This window comes from Mesoplodon bidens (assembly GCF_964165515.1).
Source record: "Mesoplodon bidens genome assembly, chromosome: 12".
Lineage (NCBI taxonomy): Eukaryota > Metazoa > Chordata > Mammalia > Artiodactyla > Ziphiidae > Mesoplodon > Mesoplodon bidens.
In genome coordinates this window covers 33,383,223-33,404,982 of record NC_138168.1, presented here as the reverse complement: position 1 = coordinate 33,404,982, position 21,760 = coordinate 33,383,223, and the positions used below count along the sequence as shown (strand labels likewise).

Below are 21,760 nucleotides of genomic sequence, written 5' to 3'. Positions count from 1 at the left end.
CCAGTCATCTGCACGATGGTTTGTCAAGGGACAACCAGAGGAGGAGAAAGTTAAGTGGCTACTAGAATGTTCTAAGCAAGAAGGAAAGAGGTGTCAGATTCAGAAGATAACAAGATGGGAAAGGATGAATCCAAAACGTTATTCTGACCCATCAAAAGGTGAGGGAGTCTGCAACCAGGTGAGCCTAAAGATGAGCAGTCTTCTTTTCCCACAAAGGGCCAGACAGAGCATGACCAGGGATCCCAAGTCAGCCCGAGGAGAGAAACAGATAATATTTACTGAAGGTGTGATGTGTATCAGATATAGCACTTAGTGTACCTTATCTCATTCTAATCTCTGAATCTACCTACTCTGAGAGTTATGCTCTATGATCACCAATTTACAGATGAAAAAACATAGGTTTACAGAAGTCAAATGACTTGCCTATGCTCAAAGAATAAATAGTGAAGAGGGTGAATAACCCAACAGATATTAATTAGAATAGCATCCACTATTTGTCAGGGACTGTGGGAAACAATGGCAAACAGGGAGATATGGTCCCTCCCGCTGTATTCAAACTCAGACCTGATGCTTAGCTCTTCCCTTTCTTCCTTCCACCACTGCTTTACTCTTATAAAAGAAGCCCCTGGTCTAACACAGTTATAGCTTTTGACTAACGCCATGTTGTGCTGATATTAAGCCTAAATTTATTTTTTTTAAATCATTATTATTTGGCGGAAGAATGTGTTTTAACCCTTTCATTTAAAATGGTGATGATCACAGGAATCCACAGTACTTTGTGCTCAACTGTTCATTATTCATATTTTAAGCAAGAAAAGCTGATACCATCTCTGAGATCAATGTAAAGGAACAGTTTACACCAAAACTTGGGCCTTCTCCTCACTCTTGCCATCCACGATTATTTTAGCTTCAAAATAATCTGCCAGATATCAGAATAGAGTACAAAAATCTATTTAGGGCTTCCCTGGTGGCTCAGTGGTTGAGAATCTGCCTGCCAATGCAGGGGACATGGGTTCGAGCCCTGGTCTGGGAGGATCCCACATGCCGTGGAGCAACGAGGCTCGTGAGCCACAACTACTGAGCCTGCGCGTCTGGAGCCTGTGCTCCGCAACAAGAGAGGCCACCATAGTGAGAGGCCCGCGCACCGCGATGAAGAGTGGCCCCGCTTGCCACAACTAGAGAAAGTCCTCGCACAGAAACGAAGACCCAACACAGCAAAAATAAATTAATTAATTAATAAAAACTCCTACCCTCAACATCTTTTAAAAAATCTATTTAGGTCAGACTACCTAATTAATTTGAATAGATCACACTAGAAAGAAAAATCCATGAATAATTTGCATATTTTATATGCAGGATGTTAAAAATTGAAATACACATGGAATTCTCTGAGAATTAGAAAACATTTCTTCATTCACTTAATAAATATTTATTGAATACTTACTAAGCCTGAGGCAACATTATAAGTGTTGTGAGAGATACTGAAATTACTCAGACAGGATACTGTTTCTAGATGTTTCAGTGTGGTAGAGTGTAAGATACAAGGAAGACAGACATAATTCTAGTTTAAGGCATGGGTCTCTTGCACTTCTGCATGTATTATGAGTGAGGCACTGACTGTCCTTGTTCTGAAATCTCATTTCAGGGATGTTTCTATAGCAAATAGCCTTCGATGACAGAGTGATATCTCCCTTCAGAGCAAAGAGCAGTTCTGTTTACTCAGAGAGAGAATGTTTCTTTGCAGAGCAAAGGGTAGGCATGCTTACTGTCCAGTATAATAATGTTTTCTTCCAGAGCAAAGGACAGACGTGTTTCCTACGCATATAAAAGATTCAGGTTCCCTAAGCTCAATGATCGTCAATGATCCAACCCATTTTGTGTGACTTAAGAGTTTCATGTCTTCTAGCAGCATCTCTGAACCAGTGATAGACTAACTTGTTGGTTTCCAACTTGGATAAATCACAAATGTTTGACAGTTCTTGACAGTGGTAGGTTACAAAAATGGCAACAAATTCTTCCCCTGCCTGCATCCATGCCCTTTGGTATCCTCACTGACACTGACTCAGCCTGGCCACGTGACTTGCTTGACCAATGGGACATTAGTAAACAGGACACAAACAGGAGCTTGAAAAGCACCTGTGCATTGAAGATAGCCCTCTTGCTGTTTTTAGAATTTAGCTGTCATGTGAAAAAGCCCAGGCTAGCCTGTTTGTGAGAAATACATGCCCACTGTCCCCTACAACTCCAGCCATAAGCCTACCAATCACCAGACAGGTAAACAAAGCCAACTCAGATCATCCAGTCTCCAGGCAACTCTCCAGTTAACCACTGACGTAAGAATGAATCCAGCATAGATCAGAGAAACTGGCAGACCAGAGGAACTACTATCCAGCTTCTAAGTTTTGGGGTGGTTTCTTACGACAAAAGCTAACAAAAGATACAGGGTATATGGCAAAAACAACGTCCAGTATAATGACTATATTACAAGCTCCGTAGGGTTCAGTCTATGTCTGGTTAAATCTTATCACAATGCCTAGAAAAGAGATAAGTGCCAAGAGTTCCAACTTTGTCTTGGTTTCTGCATCTGAACAATCAATACACCTCACAAGCAGGTCATGAGATTGAAGGGACTGCGTATGAATCCAGCAGGGCACATGGTTAAGTGGAAAAAGCACAACTTAGTACTCAAGGAGACAGGTGCTCTGGTGTGTGAAAATCAGCTCTCCTACTTAATATCTGGCAGTCCTTGGGCAAGTTATTTAAACATATTGTACTTCAGTTTCCTTATCTACAGAATGGGAATAATAAAGCTTTCTTCACAGGCTTTATAACATCAGTATTTTAAAGGAGGCACTCTGTGCATGACGTATCAGAGTATGACAGGCATTGTGGTAAAAGAGGTGAATAACTTGGAATAGCTGCAAACATCGTTAAATGCCAGCAGCAAGTAAAATGCTCTTCAGTGCTCACATGTATGCATTCACTTGCACATTCCCTCTCTCATATACACACAGGCACAAAATCAAACCCCAAATTAAATTCAAAATCCAACCCACAGAGACCTAGGAGGAGAGAAGCCAAGCACCAAGAGGTCTATATTATGGTCCACAAGAAGAAAAAACTCGTATTTTATAATGTGCACATGTTATATATAACAATCCAAAGTATGTTGTTTCAAAAGCCCTCCAAATAATATAAGCTTTCTGGAAGATTAATCCCTGACAATGTGAGAGTGTATAAAATGTACATTATATTAATGAAACTAGAAGGTCACTTTACAGATACTCCGCTTCATTTCTGCAGTTTACAATTATGTAAATCCCTACTTTTAATTTTAGATAGATATTTTAAGTAATTACTTCTTTATCTTCTACATTACCAGGTTTCATCACATTTACAACTTTTTTTAATCTTTCTTTTACGATTTGGCATCTTTGAAAATTCTCTTTAACTGCTAGTCAGCAATTGAGTACAGCTGATATCATCTCTTAAACATCAAAATACAAGGTGACTATTGAAAATTTCCAAATCAAACCAAAAAATTGCCCCTGGCTGGATTTGGTTTCTGTATCATTTAAGACTTTGGTAAGAAAAAGTTTTTTTAATTCACAATTAAATTTATATTCTAATTTATATAGAAATTGTATACTATTGTGTTTTGAATTTCTTACCTAATCACTAGTTAACTGAAATAACATTGAAAAAAATTAAATAAGAATTAAATCATGTATATTCAGAAATTAATACTTCAAAAAAATTTGGTTATTAATTGTCACAATTTTCTTTCTTATATCCCTATAAGGGGTAGAATGGAATGCTGGTTAAGACTCAGACATGGATTTCAATTGTAGATCTGCCACTTAGGAACTGTGTGACTTATTACTTCACCTCTGGGTTACGTCAAATTACCTAATCTTTGAGATTCAGTTTCCTTACATGTAAAATGGTGATTTTTATAGCATGTGCATGTGTTTATAAAATGGATTGCTGTGACGATTCAATGAGATATGTATATAAAGTCCTTTGCCCATGACCTGAATCATAGGAAATATTAAATTAAATTAAATTTAGCTAAAACCATACTATACACTCACCTTCAAAAAACAACAACAAACACATCATCACATATCATTAGCCACTGGAAATCAAACTCCAAAGTTCTACTTAACAAGACAACGTCTTCAGCTAAACAGGCACCCACATGTCAACCATAAATATCCTTTAGGTCAATTCCATCTCCGTCCCTGGAGCAGAGACTTGGAAAGCTCTAAGACGAGAACATCCATAGAAAATAAAAAAATCAGAAACACTACATATATTTAGAGACCTTTTAAGAAATAAATTGTCTTACAGATTGTCCTTCTGATCCTGAATCCAGAAACATCCTGTCCTCAGCCTGCACCCCCATTATGGTACACTACAATGCCACACTTTCTTTTGGTGGTAGAGTGTCAAATGCCCCTCAGCTCAGATCCAAAGGAGAGGTCTGCTCTCCACTGGAGGGACATCCAGGTGTCCAGCCCAGGGAGGATCCCGATGGGGCCCCAATCTCAGTCTGACCAGAAAACCCCCCAACAGTCACAACTCTGGGGACGATTATCTAATTGGCTGATGATTGTGCGACAGTTCAGGAAAACTGTCATCCTCTGTTTATTAATATCTTAAGAGAAACAAATAAACAAACAAACCACCTTGACTTACCCGGAAATAGTCGCTGCAGGCTGCTAGGACTGCCTTGTGAGCATGGAATTTCTGTTCCTCAGCAATCAGGGTGACGTCGCAAAGGATGCCGTCACTTCTCTGCTGATTCAGCGCTGCCAGGACGCTATCGGTGTGAGATTCTGAGTGGCAGAGCCTCTGGCCTGTCAGCATTTCTTGAATACTGCGAGGAGGAGAGAAGAGAGCAATCCAGTCAATGTTGTTCCTCTCATCAGTCCAGTCGCCCCCAGGCTCCCTCCCTCCTTCAAGAGCAACTCAGGGAGTGTGGATTCCAGTGCCTATAGTGGTATGACCTTCCTAGTCCCCACTGTCCTCTTGCTTTCTTTTTCTCTAATTCTCTCTTTTCCTCCCCCCCAACAGGACCTCTTTCTCCTTCCTACTGGTCCCTCTCTTTGAGAATTTGTGTTTGTTGTGTGTCCATCTGTGTCTGTGTATTGGCCCATGTCTGTAGGCCTGTGAGCCTCTGCTTCTGGGCCCCTGTCCCCTCAGTATGTATACATCTCTGAGTGCAAAGCTTTTTCTGGATGTGTGTCTAGATGTGTGTATATATGTGTGCAAATCATTCCACTCTGGGACCCCCTCCCTAGCTCTCTGATTCCTTTTCTAGCTTTGTACCACCTGTGTGGGGTTAGCACAAGCTCAGAACTTGCCATGCACTGCTCCAGCACAGAACCCACTGCATGGCTCACCAGAGACACAAGAAGTTTCTCAGTCTCCCCACAAGACACTATACTCCGTTAATAAATAAAATGAAACTGAGCAAATGTTAGTTAGGGGGAAAAAAGGCTACTGGTGACCACTTCATGTAAAAGGCCATTAATTAAGCCATAGTGGCTTATTATTAAACTTAGGAAATTATGCACCACCAGGAAAACATCAAAAGAAATGCCATCATAAAGAAAAAATTTAAGGCTGAAAGTAAAATATATCTATCTTATTAGCCTGCAACATCTTGTGTGATCTTCATATTAGACTTATGAATGACTATGCAATCTATTTTCTGCTCTATTTTGTGAAATTACTAAACTTACCCATTGTGAAACTTATCCCTTCCCTCCCTACCCCAACCTAAAATATTCATCCCATATCCTTTCAAAACTCCTGGGTGAAACCCCAGATCTTCCTTTAATAATGTAGAAGTGATGCTATAAACACCAAACGCAAACGGAATTTGTGGCTAGTTATGAACAATTCCAGCTTAGGTACATGAAAATCTCCACGGCACTCTAGAATCTCAGAACCGACACTGGACTAAGATGAGTGAGCTGCACCAGTCCTAAGTTACTCCCAGAATGAGAGCAAGGGCCATCAAGCTCTATTTCTGGCCTGCGACTCTTCTTGAAACCGAGTAAAGTTGCCATAAGGATGAACGAGCACTGTCTCTCCCATCCTGATAACTCGACATCCTCTGAATGTGAAAGAGCCTCTCAGGAGAGCCAGGGTGTTGCCACCAGCCGAGCCTGCATGGTTGTGCCACCAGTTGGCTGGTAAATTACGGTTCAGCATAAATCACCTTAAAGTAAACCAAAGGCTTCCTGGGAAATGCCAGAGTGCAGCCAGTAAGCTTTATCGGACACTTTTGACTGGGGAGCCTCAAAAATGTCAGAACTATTGAAAGAAAAAATAAATTTGACAGGAGATGATGATATAGTAAGTTCTCGTGGGAAGGTGGGAGGATTATTTTCAGTTGAAATGCAGCAGTGAGTTTTGAAATGGTTACTGTCATCGAATATTCATCTAGCGGCTCTAGCTACAGGCAGACTTTTAAAGTCAGTAATTGAAAACCACACTCAGAAGCATAAATAACACTTACACAAATTGCTAGGCAAAGGCTAGAACGGAGATTAATTAGCATAGCTCAAAGAAATGAGGGAATAGAATAGTAATAGAAACATTATCTCAGCTAAGTAAGCTTTAGGATAGTCCTTGAAAATCCTTCCTAAAAGGATGACATTTTTATATATTTTACAAACACAAAGCCCTTACTATGTTCCATGAATTAGTCTTAGTGATATACAATTATCAATTCATTTAATCTTCATAACAACATTATGAGACAGGTACTAATATCTCCATTTCACAGATAAGAAACCCGATGATGCAAGATTAGGCATTTTGAGAACCTATTACCATGAACATAATAATGTAATTTGTCCTCCTGCTTAAAGTCTAAAAGAAACAGAGACTTCCCTGGCAGCCCAGCGGTTAAGACTCTACACTTCCAATGCAGGGGGCACGGATTTGATCCCTGGTCAGGGAACTAAGATCCCACATGCCGCGTGGCCAAAAAAATTTAAAACATAAAAAATAAATAAAAGAAACAAACAAAACCTGAAACAAAACCAAAAACTGATAATCTGTAAAGAAGATCTCAAAAAATCTATGCTGGGGGGAAAAAAATCAGAAAGTCCATATTAATTTTATATTTAGATTGTGCATAGTTAATCTCAAAATCAAAGTTACCTTTGAAAAATAATATACATTAATATAACATGAGATAGTGATAGGAAATGTTTGAAATCATGCTTCAAAAACATTTATCATTGCACTAAGATAAGTTTGGGGAGAGAAAACAGATTTTACTGATACCTTTATTTAAAACTCTCATAACTTTTCTCCCTTTTAATATCACCTTAAATGCTACATAAATGTATTTTGAAATTTCATTTGTAGTGGAACAGAAGAATACATTAAAATAATTGCTTATAATGTTTCCTTACTCATTTTCCAAATATAGAGCCACAATTCATGTCCTTATTATTAAGACTGAATCAGTATTTGCATTTCAGATATCTATAGACAGTGAATAAATCTTGCCAGGGAAAGAGCAGCTGTAAACTGAAATTTGGCAAAGAATAAAGGGCTCAGCTCTGAAACAATTGTGATGCTGCACAATTTCACAGGATCATTCAGTTGGGCTTGAAATATTCAAGCTTAAAGAAAACAGCATGCTAAATATTTAAGGCAACACTTGGCACAAGATTCCAAATATTTTGGAACCAATATGTTAGGACTCCTTAAAAGCAGAAACAAATACTCCAACATTTGGCAAGGAATAAAGGCTTATTAATCAACAGGTCATTATTGTATTCTGAAACTTCCCACTCAACTCTCAGGTGTAAATCTGCAAAAGACTTCAACCGTGTAAGTGTTAAGGCACAAGTGGTCACAGAACACAGCTGAAAAGCCATAGGCCCATGTGATAAAGCCAATAATTATAAACCAGGGTCGAGGTGATTCAAAGACTATCATGAACCATGTCTAAATTAGAATGGGAAGCAGACACATCCTTACGTATGGCTCCCTTGGCATCAAAATTATACAACTTAGCAATCTAAACCTCCCACCTTAGAGCAATGTCTCTCCATTATTTGGGAAACGAAGAAGAAAGGAAAAGTATATTCCTAAAACTTCTGAAATTACCAAGAAAACAAACAAACAAAAAACTCCGTAAAACAGGAGTCACATATCCCAAGGGTATACAGATTTGTGTGTCATCCGAATATTGGGAAAGGTCTTCCATGGAAGCAATATTGCCACCTCAAAATTCACAAGTGGGTGCAAGAGGGTGACCTGGCTTCCTCAAGGCAACCCCAATACCCTTTCCTCTGTGGAATTCTTTAGAACTGCACTGTCCAGTATAATAGCCACTAGCTACATGTGGCTATTGTGAACTTAAAATGTGTGTAGTCCAAATTGAAATGTGCTGTAAGTGGAAAATGTATGCTGGATGTCAAAGACATAGTGTGAAATAAAAGAATGTAAAAATATCTCATTAATATTTCTATATTGATTACATGTTGAAATGATAATATTTGGGGTATACTGGGTTAAATAGAATATATTGTTAAAATTCATTTTACCTGTTTCTTTTTACTTTTTAAAAACTGTGTCTACTTGAAAAGTTTAAATTATATATATACTTCGCACTATGGTTCTACAGGACAGTCTAAAAGTTCCCTGGGGAGGTGTCCCTCATTTCACCTGAACTCTAGAAGGGCTTCAGGTACCCCATCAGGTTGCCAATGAGCCTGGCTGTTCCTGAATCTCACAGGACCCAGCTTCTTCCAGGTACAACATGGGAAGCCCCAGACTCCTTGAGCAAGAAATTGCTTTTTAGTGATGCCACAGAGCAACCATCTGATTGGTCAAATGTCAGCATCCAGTAACAGGGAGATAAATAAATGAGGTCTCAAGGACAGGACTATTTATGCCTTCAAATCTTTAACTTTCATTCTGGAATTGATGGAAGAACTAAAAAGTCAAATGCAGAGCATGATGTTCATAACATGGTACAGCTCACTCACAGTGAAGCACTGTGTTAGTGTAAATCACTATTTCAAGTTCATAGTGAAGATTTTTGATCACAGAAATCTCTCAGATTCTCATTTTTTATAGCATAAATTTTGACTGAGTTCTGTCAGTTTGCAAGACATGAATTCCAAAACAGCTGTCTGGTGTTTAAACATCTGTATCTCAAATTTAAAAATTCAAGTCAATTTCTATATCAATGTTTACTTAGTATTTAGATATACAAAATATATTCAGGTAGTTTTCAAGTAAGGTCACCAATAAGGTATTATATACTTATATATCAAACACAGTCAAGTAGCATAGAGATCCTCATTGCTTAAATAGATTACTTTACACAAAAAAGAAAAGGACTGGGCAAAAAACCTGATAGTACTAGGATTATGCATGATTATCTCAGTTCAGTCTATTGATAAACTGTGCCCTAATCACTTCAATTCCACAGTCAAAATATTTTAATACAAATTAAATACATCAATATTGAAACAATCTTATTTATTTAAGCATATAGGCTGTGAAAAAAAACCCAACATGGAACTTAATTTTATTTTTTATAGAATACTTTGTAATTTGTAAATACCTTAAAATTAATTCTAGCAATTAATAACAATGGTCAAAATAATAAGCAAAGGAAATACGATATGCTTAGCGAATGACCAAGAATAATGAAGACTATGCAAGTTAATTACAAATGGATACTTAAGGAAAGGAACTTAAATATAAATGGATAGTCTTGTTGCATTCCTTCATTCACTCAAACATTTATTCATCCTGTGCCAGGTATTGGACCAGACACTGGAGATAAAATGGTAAACAAACCAAACTCTGTAGCAGCCCTCACAGAACCCTCAGTTTAGCGAGGTAGTTATATTTTAATAAAATAATCTGGCCTCCCTGAAGAAGTAATGCTGGAGCTGCAGGCTGAAGGATGAGAACAAGTTACCATGGCAAAATGGGGACAGCAGAGTTTTCCAGGTAGAGGAACAGCAAATGCTGATCCTGTGGCAGTGGGGGGCATGGACCTAACACACAGTCCACAGAATGTTCAGGGCTGGGACCCTGAGGACAAGCGCCGGCGTGGTACAGGATCTGGAGCTCAGAAAGAGGTCTTGGCTAGAGGTGTAAAACTCATGTGGATAGAGAGAATAACGGAAGCACAGCTGTGTCTCCAGAACACAGCTGAGAGACAACCAATAGTCAAAGGCTGCTGAGAAGAAAGATAGGATTCAAAACATAGAAGCGGGGCTGGGCTCAGCTATGGGAAAGGACTGCCTTTTGAGTAGCAGGAGGGAGCGAATATTAAAACTTTGGGCATTTTTTGGCTTGTTGAATCTAAAGATTCAGTGGAACCAATCTCCACTGGACAATGAAGGCATGGAAACACATGGGTTCATCTGGGTTGGGATTTTGTCAGGTAACTGGATCAAAAATGCAGAGAGCAAGGGAAATTAAGGATTTAAAAGAGTGATAGATTCTAAACTGGCTAAGAACGGAAATGAGGCAAGGAAAGTGTTGACGGATTGGTAGAAGGTGGCTGGGCCAGTTGCTTTACAATGTTGTGCTAGTTTCTACCATACAACAAAGTGAATCAGCTATACGTATACATATATCCCTCCTTTTTTGGATTTTCTTCCCATTTAGGTCACCACAGAGCACTGAGTAGAGTTCCCTGTGCTATACAGTAGGTTCTCATTATTTATTTTATACATAGTATCAATAGTGTATATATATCAATCTCAACCTCCCAATTATAAAGCAACTACACTCCAATAAAAATTAATTAAAAAAATAAACAATAAGACCCTACTGTATAGCACAGTGAACTCTACTCAATACTCTGTAATAAACTTTGTGGGAAAAGAATCTGAAAAAGAATGAATATACATATATATATATGTATAACTGAATCACTTTGCTGTACACCTGAAACTAACACAATATTTTAAATCAACTATACTCCAAAAAAATTTAATAAAAAGAAAAGAAAAGAAAGAAAGTGGCCGGGCCAGTAATGAGACATTGCCACGAGGTCAAAGTACAACCACTGTGGAGGTAGGTAAATCAGGAAGCTAGGAGAGGAGGTCCTGCTAAGAATAAAGCGGCTGATGCAGTAGTTTCAGAAATAGAGCAACTACTGGGGATGCATGATCCACAGTGTGACCATCAGAGTAGGTGGTTCAGTGAGGAAGGTCATAAGCAGGTTGAAGACCGAAGGCCACAAAGTCGGGCAGATCCTCCAGGCAAACACTGAGGCCACTGGGAAGTTGTAAAGGGTCTGTGGTGAGAAGGAAGACTGTCAGCCAGATGCCAAATGCTCAGTGAATGCGGGGAGATGGCCCTGCGAACAGTGGAGAGGAAGAAGGGATGGAGAGAGCTGCAGAGCATCACCTTCAGAAGAGCCCGTCTTTGTTGTCGTTTTGTTGTCGACATCTTCTCAAACAACCGGTATGAGGAGTAACGACCTAGAAGCAAAACTATGTCCCAGGGTGACAACCATCTCTCTACCCATCCCTAAAATACATGAGATTTGAGGAAATAAGGCCACCACTTGAGAAGGCTACAAAGAAGTGGTGCCTCAGAAGAAGACAGGTCTCAGTGAAAGCAGGAGGTGCTTGGAGTTTTTCAGGGTGAGGAAGATGACCCAGCACAGCACATGTATGTTGCTGGTGCAACAGTTCCAAGTGGCACAGGGGAAGTTTGAAAAGTACACAAGGAGGTGTCTGTGTCCCAGCAGAGACGATGGTGCTATGGAGGACAGATGGCAGTGGAATCAGAGTTGATCAGTGAAAGCAGAGATAGCAGATCTAAAGTAAAAAATCATTTGGAGAAGAATGCACATGGATCCTATTAGCCAGAAATAAATCACTTGGCTTAGTTGGTGGCAGACAGATACCATGGTCTCTATGTGCTATGCTGGCTGGATGCCAGATCCAGAGCAGGATTTCCTGACCTCAAACTGACATTCTGACATTTTTTGCTATGGGCATTATCCTGTACTTTGTTAAGATGTTTAGCAGGATCCCTGGCCTCTACCCACTAGATGCCAATAGCACCCCCTATCCTGGTGACAATCAAAAATGATGCCAGATATTACACAATGTACCCTGAGGGCAAAATATCCCCCACTGAGAGTCACCCATCTACAGCAACACTCACTTGGGGAGCACAGAGGCACTATACTGGCAGTAGCAATGCCTCCATTTCTGAACACATTTTTGGAACTAGTCATCTCTAATAGCTTCAGAGTCATGGAAGAAAGCTGGTCTCATTATTTCATAGACATACTCAATTCTTAGTATTTAAAAAGAAGGCATTTCCCAGGCTTATCACCTCTCTCATTCTTTGCTTTGAAGATCCTTTTGACGGGTTCCGCGGAGGATGATGAAGACTTGCCTCCACTGAGAATATTCAAAGGAATACCCTGCATTTTCTTATTGACTGGCCCCCTCAGTTCTGGGAATGTGCCAGGCTCCTTCCTGCCTGAGGGCATTTCCCCATGTCTTTCCCACCCTTCAAATCTCAGGTCATAGAGCACTTCTTCAGGAAGGTACTACCTCATTCTATCAATCTTTCAAAGCACTTTCACAGTTATATTTGTGTTGTTACTGGTGTGATTTGTTTAATATCTGTTTCCCCCACAGAATATATATTTCATGAGAGCAGGAACCTTATTTGTTTTATTCACTGCTGGATCCTCTGCACAAATAAATATCTGTTAAATAAGTACTAAAGTAAAATCTTATGAATATTTTAAGAATACATATTATAGGGCTTCCCTGGTGGCGCAGTGGTTGAGAGTCCACCTGCCGATGCAGGGGACACGGGTTCGTGCCCCAGTCCGGGAAGATCCCACATGCCGTGGAGCAGCTGGGCCCGTGAGCCATGGCCGCTGAGCCTGCGCGTCCGGAGCCTGTGCTCCGCAACGGGAGAGGCCACAACAGTGAGAGGCCCGCGTACCGCAAAAAAAAAAAAAGAATACATATTATACACCCTAAAGTGATTGCTTTAAAGGGGACAATAATCATATATATGTATAGTTTTCTGATTATTTTTTTAAATCATATACCTTCAGAGAAGTCTACCTTTTGTTTGAGGGAGGTTAGCATCCTAAATAAGAAAAAGATAAAAAGTAGTATCAAAGAATCCTTAACATATCTAAGTTTGGCCAGTAATTACATCTCAGTGGTTAGCCCTTATGCTACCATACTAAACTCACACACACTCTCAGACTGGTTTGCTTAATTCTTCAAATATACATTGAGCCCCCTCCCTGTGCTTGGTCCTAGAATGTGCGGTGTGAGGATTTCAAGTCACACATGTCTCGCTACACAAGCAAAGACGTATCCTACAGGACCAACCTGAGGAAGCGTTCAGACGGCATTCTCCAGCTGGGTTCCTCAGGGTCTCAGCCTTAGAAGTTTGCAGAGGAGTCGGCAAGCATTCCAGCTGAATAAAAAAAACAAGAAAGAGAAGCACAGTAAGCTAAATGCAAAAAAGCACACTCTGGGCCTTAATGATGCTAATGCTTTAGAATGCTAAAGAGGCACCCTGGAGAGTTTTATCATCAAGGTATAACAATCTGACTGAAAGCTCTTATAATAGGCAATGGTTTGGAATGCTTCTAAATTTTAAAGTTTTTTCACCTTACTGGAACTTCAGGGACTAAGAAGTCAAAATGTATTTGAGAACCAAAAATAGCTAAAGTAAGAGTTACAGTAAAAATTAAAACATCAGACAGCCAAAAGGAAAAATTAAGATTTAATAAAATACTGATACGATTTATGTCAGAGAATGTTTTGCCTATGTTCTCTTCTAGGAGTTTTACTGTGCCATGTCTTATAGTTAAGTCTTTAAGCCATTTTAAGCTTATTTTTTTGTATGGTGTGAGAGAGTGTTCTAACTTCATTGATTTACATGTGGCTGTCCAGCTTTCCCAGCAGCAGTTACTGTAGAAATAAAAACAAAAATAAACAAATGGGACCTAATCAAACAAGCTTTTGCACAGCAAAGGAAACCATAAATAAAACAAAAAGACAACCTGCAGACTGGGAGAAAATATTTGCAAACAATGTGACCAACAAGGGCTTAATTTCCAAAATACACAAACAGCTCATGCAGCTCAATATCAAAAAAACAAACAACCTAATCAAAAAATGGGAAGAAGACCTTAACAGACCTTTCTCCAAAGAAGACATACAGATGGCCAAGAGGCATATGAAAAGATGCTCGACATTGCTAATTACTAGAGAAATGCAAATCAAAACTACAATGAGGTATCTATCACCTCACACTGGATAGAACAGCCATCATCAAAAAGTCTACAAATAGGGGCTTCCCTGGTGGCACAGTGGTTGGGAGTCCGCCTGCCGATGCAGGGAGCACGGGTTCGTGCCCCGGTCCGGGAGGATCCCACGTGCCGCGGAGCGGCTGGGCCCGTGAGCCATGGCCGCTGAGCCTGTGCGTCCGGAGCCTGTGCTCCGCAACGGGAGAGGCCACAGCAGTGAGAGGCCCGCGTACCACAAAAAAAAAAAAAAAAAAAAAAGTCTACAAATAATAAATGCTGGAGAGGATGTGGAGAAAAGGGAACCCTTCTATACTGTTGATGGGAATGTAAATTGGTGCAGCCACTATAGAAAACTGCATGGAGGTTCCTTAAAAAACTAAAAATAGAGCTACCATTTGATCCAGCAATCCCACTCCTGGGCATATATCCAGAAAAGAGAAAAACTCTAATTCGAAAAGATACATGCTCACCAACGTTCATAACAGCATTATTTACAGTAGCCAAGACATGAAAGCAACCTAAGTGTCCATCAACAGAGGAATGGATAAAGAAGATGCGGTATATATATACAATGGAATATTTCTCAGCCATAAAAAAGAATGAAATGTTGCCATTTGCAGCAACATGGATGGACCTAGAGATTATCATACTAAGTGAAGTAAGTCAGACAGAGGAAGACAAATATTCTATGATATCGCTTATATGTGGAATCTAAAAAAATAATACAAATGAACTTATTTACAAAACAGATTCACAGACATAGAAAACAAACTATGATTACCAAAGGGAAAGGGGGGAGGGATAAATTAGTATGTGATTAACAGATACACACTACTATTGATATATATAAAATACATAAACAAGGATTTACTGTATAGCACAGGGAACTTATATTCAATATCTTGTAATAACCTATAATGGAAAAGAATCTGAAAAAGAATATAAACATAATCTATCTCTCTCTCTCTCTCTATATATATATATATATATAAAACATTGAATCACTTTGCTGTATACCTGAAACTATCACAATATTATAAATCAACTAACTATATTTCAATTTTAAAAAACTGACAAAATAAAGTTGCAGAGGCTAAACCACAAATATTAGTTGACTTGTCCTTTAGTGAAGTTAAAATCAACTATGTCTTGGGCATCTACAGAAAGACCATTTTCTATTCAAGGAGTGAATTTCTGAAAAATAAATAGAAAAATAACATATAGAAAGGATGAAAATTATAAGGAAATGGAAAACAGATTTTTCAGGAGCTTTAGGATTAGCATAATTGGAAATATGTAATTGGATGAAGTTGTCAGGCTTGAAATCACTCCTTGGCTATATATTCATTCAATCTCACAGTCCGTACCCCTGCCTTTGTTTTCAATCATTGTTGTAACTCTAAACAGAGAAGTAAATTATTTGAAAAGTCTGGAACGTGCTCCATGACTATGCTTTACAACTCTCATTAGAGGGTCTAGTTCCCATTTTCTAACACACCCAAGCAGCAAAATTAATTCCAATTTGGATAATCTTAAACAGGCTCTAAGTTTCATTTTGAAAAGCAATACAGTGTAAAAACACTTATGAAAGGAATGTGTAAAGCTGTGCCTATTTCTCTGATTTGTATAAAAGAGAGACCTATGATTTCCAATCTAACTAATATATAGTATTTGTTACATTGTATCCAAACCCTCATACTGTAGTAATTCACATAGATATATCATAATTTGCTGAGAATTCCACTGTTACTGAACAGATTGTTTCAAACATTTTTCACACATTTATACTTATTTCTTGCTTTCTTTTTTAATTACTGAAAATAGTATACCTATACTTTCATTTATTTCTAATTTAAGTTTTGACGAATCTAAAAATGAGCATCATTTTCAACTGATCCATTACAACTGGCAGTAAAAAGGATCAGAATAATTCAAGGCATGTTGTTTCATTAGCTAAGAGACTTTCTTAGCAACCTACCACTGCTACAGATTCCTTTCAGAAATTAGGTTATAAATTCCATGCTCTATTGCCTAACACAAACACTAACAGAGATGGACACTTGAGCATTAAGATGGCATAAGAATATTTATTACTACAGAGAGGTAAAAAAAACCTTAATCTTTCGGAAAGTCTAATATTTTTAAATGCTCCCAATAACTAGGTGAATGTAGAATAAGAATCCTAAAAGTTAAAATAATCCAAAATTAAAGAACACTTTTACCTTGATATTTTTCAGACATTCCAAACATGACAATTAAAAATCTTAAGATAAATTCCCTTATTGTTTGGAGATCAACGCACTAAATTAGCTTTCCTCAGAAACTACCTAATTATAATCTGCTCCATTCTACAATGTTTAGTGAAATGAACACCATTTTAAAGGTGAGTTAAAATGAGTTAAAGGATGACTCAACCCCTAAATATTACTGTTATTTATTATTTACTATTTTTACTACATATTATTTACAACTTACTACATATATTTTATATAAATTGTATCACTGGATTATAACTTTCTTTTTGTATAAATAACATTTGTTTTTACATTTTGTTTATTAATTCTATTTTATATTTTAAGTTTCCCTTACATGAAGCATGTCTTTTGGCCAGCCAGACCTCTTTATCCTCTTGTCTTCTTGCACTTTTTCCCATGCCTGGGATGTGGGTTCCTTCTTAACTCAAGGCTCTTACCTTTTCCCAAGAGCCCATGGAAATCCGGGCCAGCCTCCTGCATTTCCCCTCCTTGAAATCCAGAAATGGATTCAGCGCTGGGCCAATTTGGTGGGGCCGTAGGAAGCAGAATAGTAGGAAAAAAAGGCTAGAGTCGCTCTCCAAGCATGTAGCTCTTAGGGCTGCTCACACCCCATTAGACATATAATGACAGTTAGCACAAGCCCTAAGGGTAGTGCTATGTGGGGTTGGGAGCATATGACGTGGTTCTTCTTCTACGAATTGAGAGTGATCACGGTCAAGGTCCCTTTGTGACCATCTACAATTTCCTGAGCCTGTTGGCACCATGGAATCAAATCATCATATGATGAATTATATTCATCTCAGCCCCCCACACCCATGGCCCTAAAACTATCAAGGCAACACATTCCCTTCCACCAAATTAGCCTTTGTGATCACCTGTGCAAAGAGCATGCAACTCTGATCTGTCTGCTTCCACTCAGGGCACAATGCTCCTCCCAGCCTTGCCTCACTATAAGGACCAGCACTCCTGAGGTCTCAGATCTGCTCCCTTGGCCCACCTGTTCCCAAACCAGGGTCCACACATGTCCCCTCAAGTCCTGGGCATCCATTATTCAGCCCCAGATCAAATGAAATCCCTGAGGACTAACCTTCACCATCAGTGTTGCACAATTAGGGCAGAATTCGATATAGCTTGGTCAAAACTACCTCCAAAATTGTGGAGATTTTTTTTCACTGATTCATGAGAGAAATCTTTCTTGAAGAACTACTTTATGCAAGACCTGGAGCTGGGTTCCTAGGATACAGTAATTAATACATGAGGTTTTCCTTTCACAGGGCTTGTAGGGGGCCACAGTGGACAGCAAGGAGTGGCTTGACAGTATTTTAGCCTTCACAACCATCATTCATCTCTCTCAAAGCAATCCCAAGTAAGCAGGCAGCCCAGGGCACAGCATGCTCTGCTATGCAAACACAGCCTCGAGACCAGCTCCTAGCGCTCCCCTTCTAAACAAAAGGCTGCTCTTCAGCCCTATCCTGGCCCACTGCCAGTGCCTGTATAATTCATTCTTTAATCGTAATTGTGATAAGTGCAAGGGTCTCTAAGCACAGCTTCCTCATCTTAAAAATAGTAATACCCACCTCATAGAGTTGTTGTGAGGATTCAACAAATTGGAATTCTCAGAAGGTGCCTGTCACATGGTGTTAGTTGTTATTATTGTTGTTGTTTTAGTACTATTTATGATTTATTATCATTTTACATAGCAGGAAACTTGGCCCATCCTGTGTGATCAGAAAAGGGGCTTCCTTGAGGATGTGACATCTGAGCGCATCTCTGAAAGATAATTATCAACTGGGTAAGGGGTGGGGAAAGGGATTCTGGGAGGCATCCTGGGCAGAGCCAACAGCCCGGGCAAAGGCCCTAAAGCAGAAAGAAGCAGGGCCTATCAGAGGCTAGAGGGCAGATCACACAAGCAGTGTTAAGAATACTGCTTGGTCATTATCCTAAAACCAGTGGGAGTCCACGGAAGGTTTTAAAGCAAGAGACTTGCACGATGCGATCTGCATTTAGAAAGATCACTCTGGTCGTAGTTTGTAAGTTATTGGAAAGGTAGAAGAGTTCCCAAAGGAATAAAAGGCAACCTTGGACTTCCCTGGTGGCGCAGTGCTTAAGAATCTACTTGCCAATGCAGGGGACATGGGTTCAAGCCCTGGTCCTGGAAGATCCCACATGCCACAGAGCAACTAAGCCCATGCGTCACAGCTACTGAGCCTGTGCTCCAGAACCCGTGAGCCACAACTACTAAAGCCCACGCACCTAGAGCCCATGCTCCGCAACAAGAGAAGCCACCACAGTGAGAAGCCCGCGCACCACAATGAAGAGTAGCCCCTGCTCACCGCAACTAGAGAAAGCCCGCGTGCAGCAACAAAGACCCAATGCAGCCAAAAATAAATAAATATTAAAAAAAAAAAAGGCAACCTTGTACTCTTTGGCCCATTGTACAAGGGTAATCACCAGGTCACACAATCAACCTCTCCCCAACAGCAAAAGCTCTCTGGCTTTCTGTCTGAGGGGTGGCATCTACTTTCCCTCATCAGACATTTATCCTGACCAACCGTGCCAAGTACATTTCTCCTGGGCCTTGTACCTGGCTGGCACTAACTCACTGGTTGGCTGAAATTAAATCCCCTGTTCAGATGGGCTCAACTCTCCCTTTCAGGGCTTGGTAAGTTTAGTGCTGGCATCTAAAGAGGAACCTTAAGGTGGGGAGAAGGAGAGACAAAGTGCCAGATTTACCTGGCTTACTCGACCCTGACCAGTGTCCTCACATGCATGAACGTGGTACTGTGTCAGAGTGAACACCTGTTCTTGTACCTGCCCAACCGCCCACAAGGTTCTGTTGGTATCGAGCACCTCCCACCACCCAGCCTTAGCTGATGGGTCTAAGAGTCCGGGTGGAATCCAAGCTGAGCCAATCAGAGCTCTTCTCTGGGATTTGGAATTAGAACCACCAGTCTTCAGATCAGTTGTGCTGCTCACTTGCAAGTAGAAAACAATACAGGAACTGACAGAGATGGCTCCTTTTATACTAATCCTATCGTCATTAAAATTTTTATATTTTGTTCATCATCTTTGAAATATTGCATTAAAATATTATTTATCTTGATCATCTAATTTTTTGATGCCCTCTCAAATTTTGCACCTCACTCCAGTCTCAACTCTGTCTTCTGCCATGTGGATTAGGAAACCAAGAAAACAATTCTGCAGGAAAAGAAACAGCAAAAGAAGTGTACAGAGAAAAAGTTACAGGCAACAGATGGAAAGAGAGGACATTCTCGATTTTCCATGCATTTTTGCCTCTGGGAGTACATGAAACAACCTAGATTTTTATAACAAATTCCTTGTTTTATTTAGGCGAACTCAACTGAGGGTTAAAAGATTCCCAAGAAATTCAATTAGGGTTCTACCTAAGATTTTGTTTGTGAAGAAATGGGGGTGGGCGGCTCTGCTGCTTTAAAAACACACAGAGATGCACATATTCGCTTATTATGAGCTTATCTGAAAACTTAACCACCGTTTAAACTTTAAATCTTGCTTCTATGAGAAAATGCACTCCAAGAACTCCCCCGAGGGCTTCCCTGGTGGCGCAGTGGTTGGGAGTCCGCCTGCCGATGCAGGGGACACGGGTTCGTGGCCCGGTCCAGGAGGATGCCACATGCCGCAGAGCGGCTGGGCCCGTGAGCCATGGCCGCTGAGCCTGCGCGTCCGGAGCCTGTGCTCCGCAACTGGAGAGGCCACAACAGTGAGAGGCCCGCGTACCGCAAAAAAAAAAAACCAAAAAAAAAACCTGACTCTCGGATGACGTTAAGAGAAATGTGGCGGAATGCTGGCGCTCGTGCACCTGCACAGGTCATCCCATGTGTGGCCGTGCAGCTGTTTCTGTGTCATGTTAAAGAGGAGGGCTGGCAAAGATGAAAATGATAGGACAACCTCTACTAAGCACCTGCTAAGTGTTCAGCATAGGAATTGCTTTCCATACCTTATTTAATCCATTGCGTACTTTACTATCCTTTTTTATGGTGTAAAATATTAAAGCATAAAGAGGTCAAGTAATGTGTTAAAAGCCACACAACCAGTTAGTGGTGAAACCAAGCTTGGAACCAAGCTTAGCAGACTAACTCCAGAGTCCACACGTTCAGGACACTTAACACTAATGAAGGGAACGTATTCCAGGCTGCAGTCACATCCTCAAGTGCTGAAAACAGCACCAAGAGCCACAGGCACCTAGTACCAGGGCCAGAGAACGAAGGAAAAATCAACCTTCTCTGACTCAGTACAATGTTTCCAGTAATCTAAGATGCCCAATGACCAAACAAGTAACTATGCAAAGCAATATCTCCCTCACTGTAAGTCAAAAATGGGACCATAACACATTCAAGGTTGTTCTGAAGGGAACTCAAATGGCCCTAGGCCTGCATGACCCATAGAAGCCAACAGCTGGGGATCAGTACCTGCAACCACCACTAGCTGGTGTCCCCCTCTGAGGTCCCTGCTATGGGCTGAACTGGGTTCCCCCAAACTTACATGTTCGAGTCCTAACCCTCAGTCCCTTAGAATGTGACTATACTTGGAGACAGGGCCTTTAAAGCAGTAATTAAGGTAAAATGAGGTTATATGGGTGATCTCTAACCCAATATGACTGGTGTCGTTATAAGAAGAGGAGATAGGACACATGCAGACAAAGAGGAAAGACCATGTGAGGACACAGCAAGAAGGCAGCCATCTATAAGCCAAGGAGGGAGGCTTCAGAAGAAACTAACTCTGCCTACACCTTGATCTCAGACTTCTAACTTCCAGAACCAAGAAAAAATAAATTTCTAAGTCACCCAGTCTGTGGGGCTTTGTTATGGCAGCCCCAGCAAACTATACAGCCCCCAGGGGAGGGCATAGCCCAACAGGAGCAGGTCCTTGCCCTGGCTGCCCTCTGCTCCATGATTGAAATCAGTCTTTTCTAGCCACAGCTGACACGGCCTGCCAGTCTCCTCCAAGCTTCTGAGGCTCACAGGGTGTTCCAGGCCCGCTGACCACCCTACCTCCAGGTTTGGGAAAACTGGTGCTTTGCTCAAAGCTGGATCACAGGTGACTCTAAGAAATGTCAGCCTCAGAGGACCCGTGGGGCCTAGACAGCTGCCTCTCCACCATTGCTCCCTTGAGCATCTGGCTCCTGGCTTTCACATATCCAACCAGTGCTCAC

The 21,760-nt window shown here is 40.4% G+C and overlaps 1 protein-coding gene across 3 annotated transcripts in view; it reads right to left on the bottom strand.

Moving 5' to 3' along the window:
• KLHL32 (kelch like family member 32) overlaps positions 1 to 21,760 on the bottom strand; it is a 223,371-nt gene that overhangs the window by 167,829 nt on the left and 33,782 nt on the right. For all 3 annotated transcript variants that reach the window (XM_081250418.1, XM_081250420.1, XM_081250417.1), the window contains exons 2-3: positions 13,389 to 13,476; positions 4,702 to 4,882 (exon numbers count right to left, since the gene is read on the bottom strand). In XM_081250418.1, coding sequence (XP_081106544.1) covers positions 4,702 to 4,882; positions 13,389 to 13,411 — 204 coding nt within the window. In that variant the 5' untranslated portion in view covers positions 13,412 to 13,476. The remainder of the gene's footprint in view (positions 1 to 4,701; positions 4,883 to 13,388; positions 13,477 to 21,760) is intronic.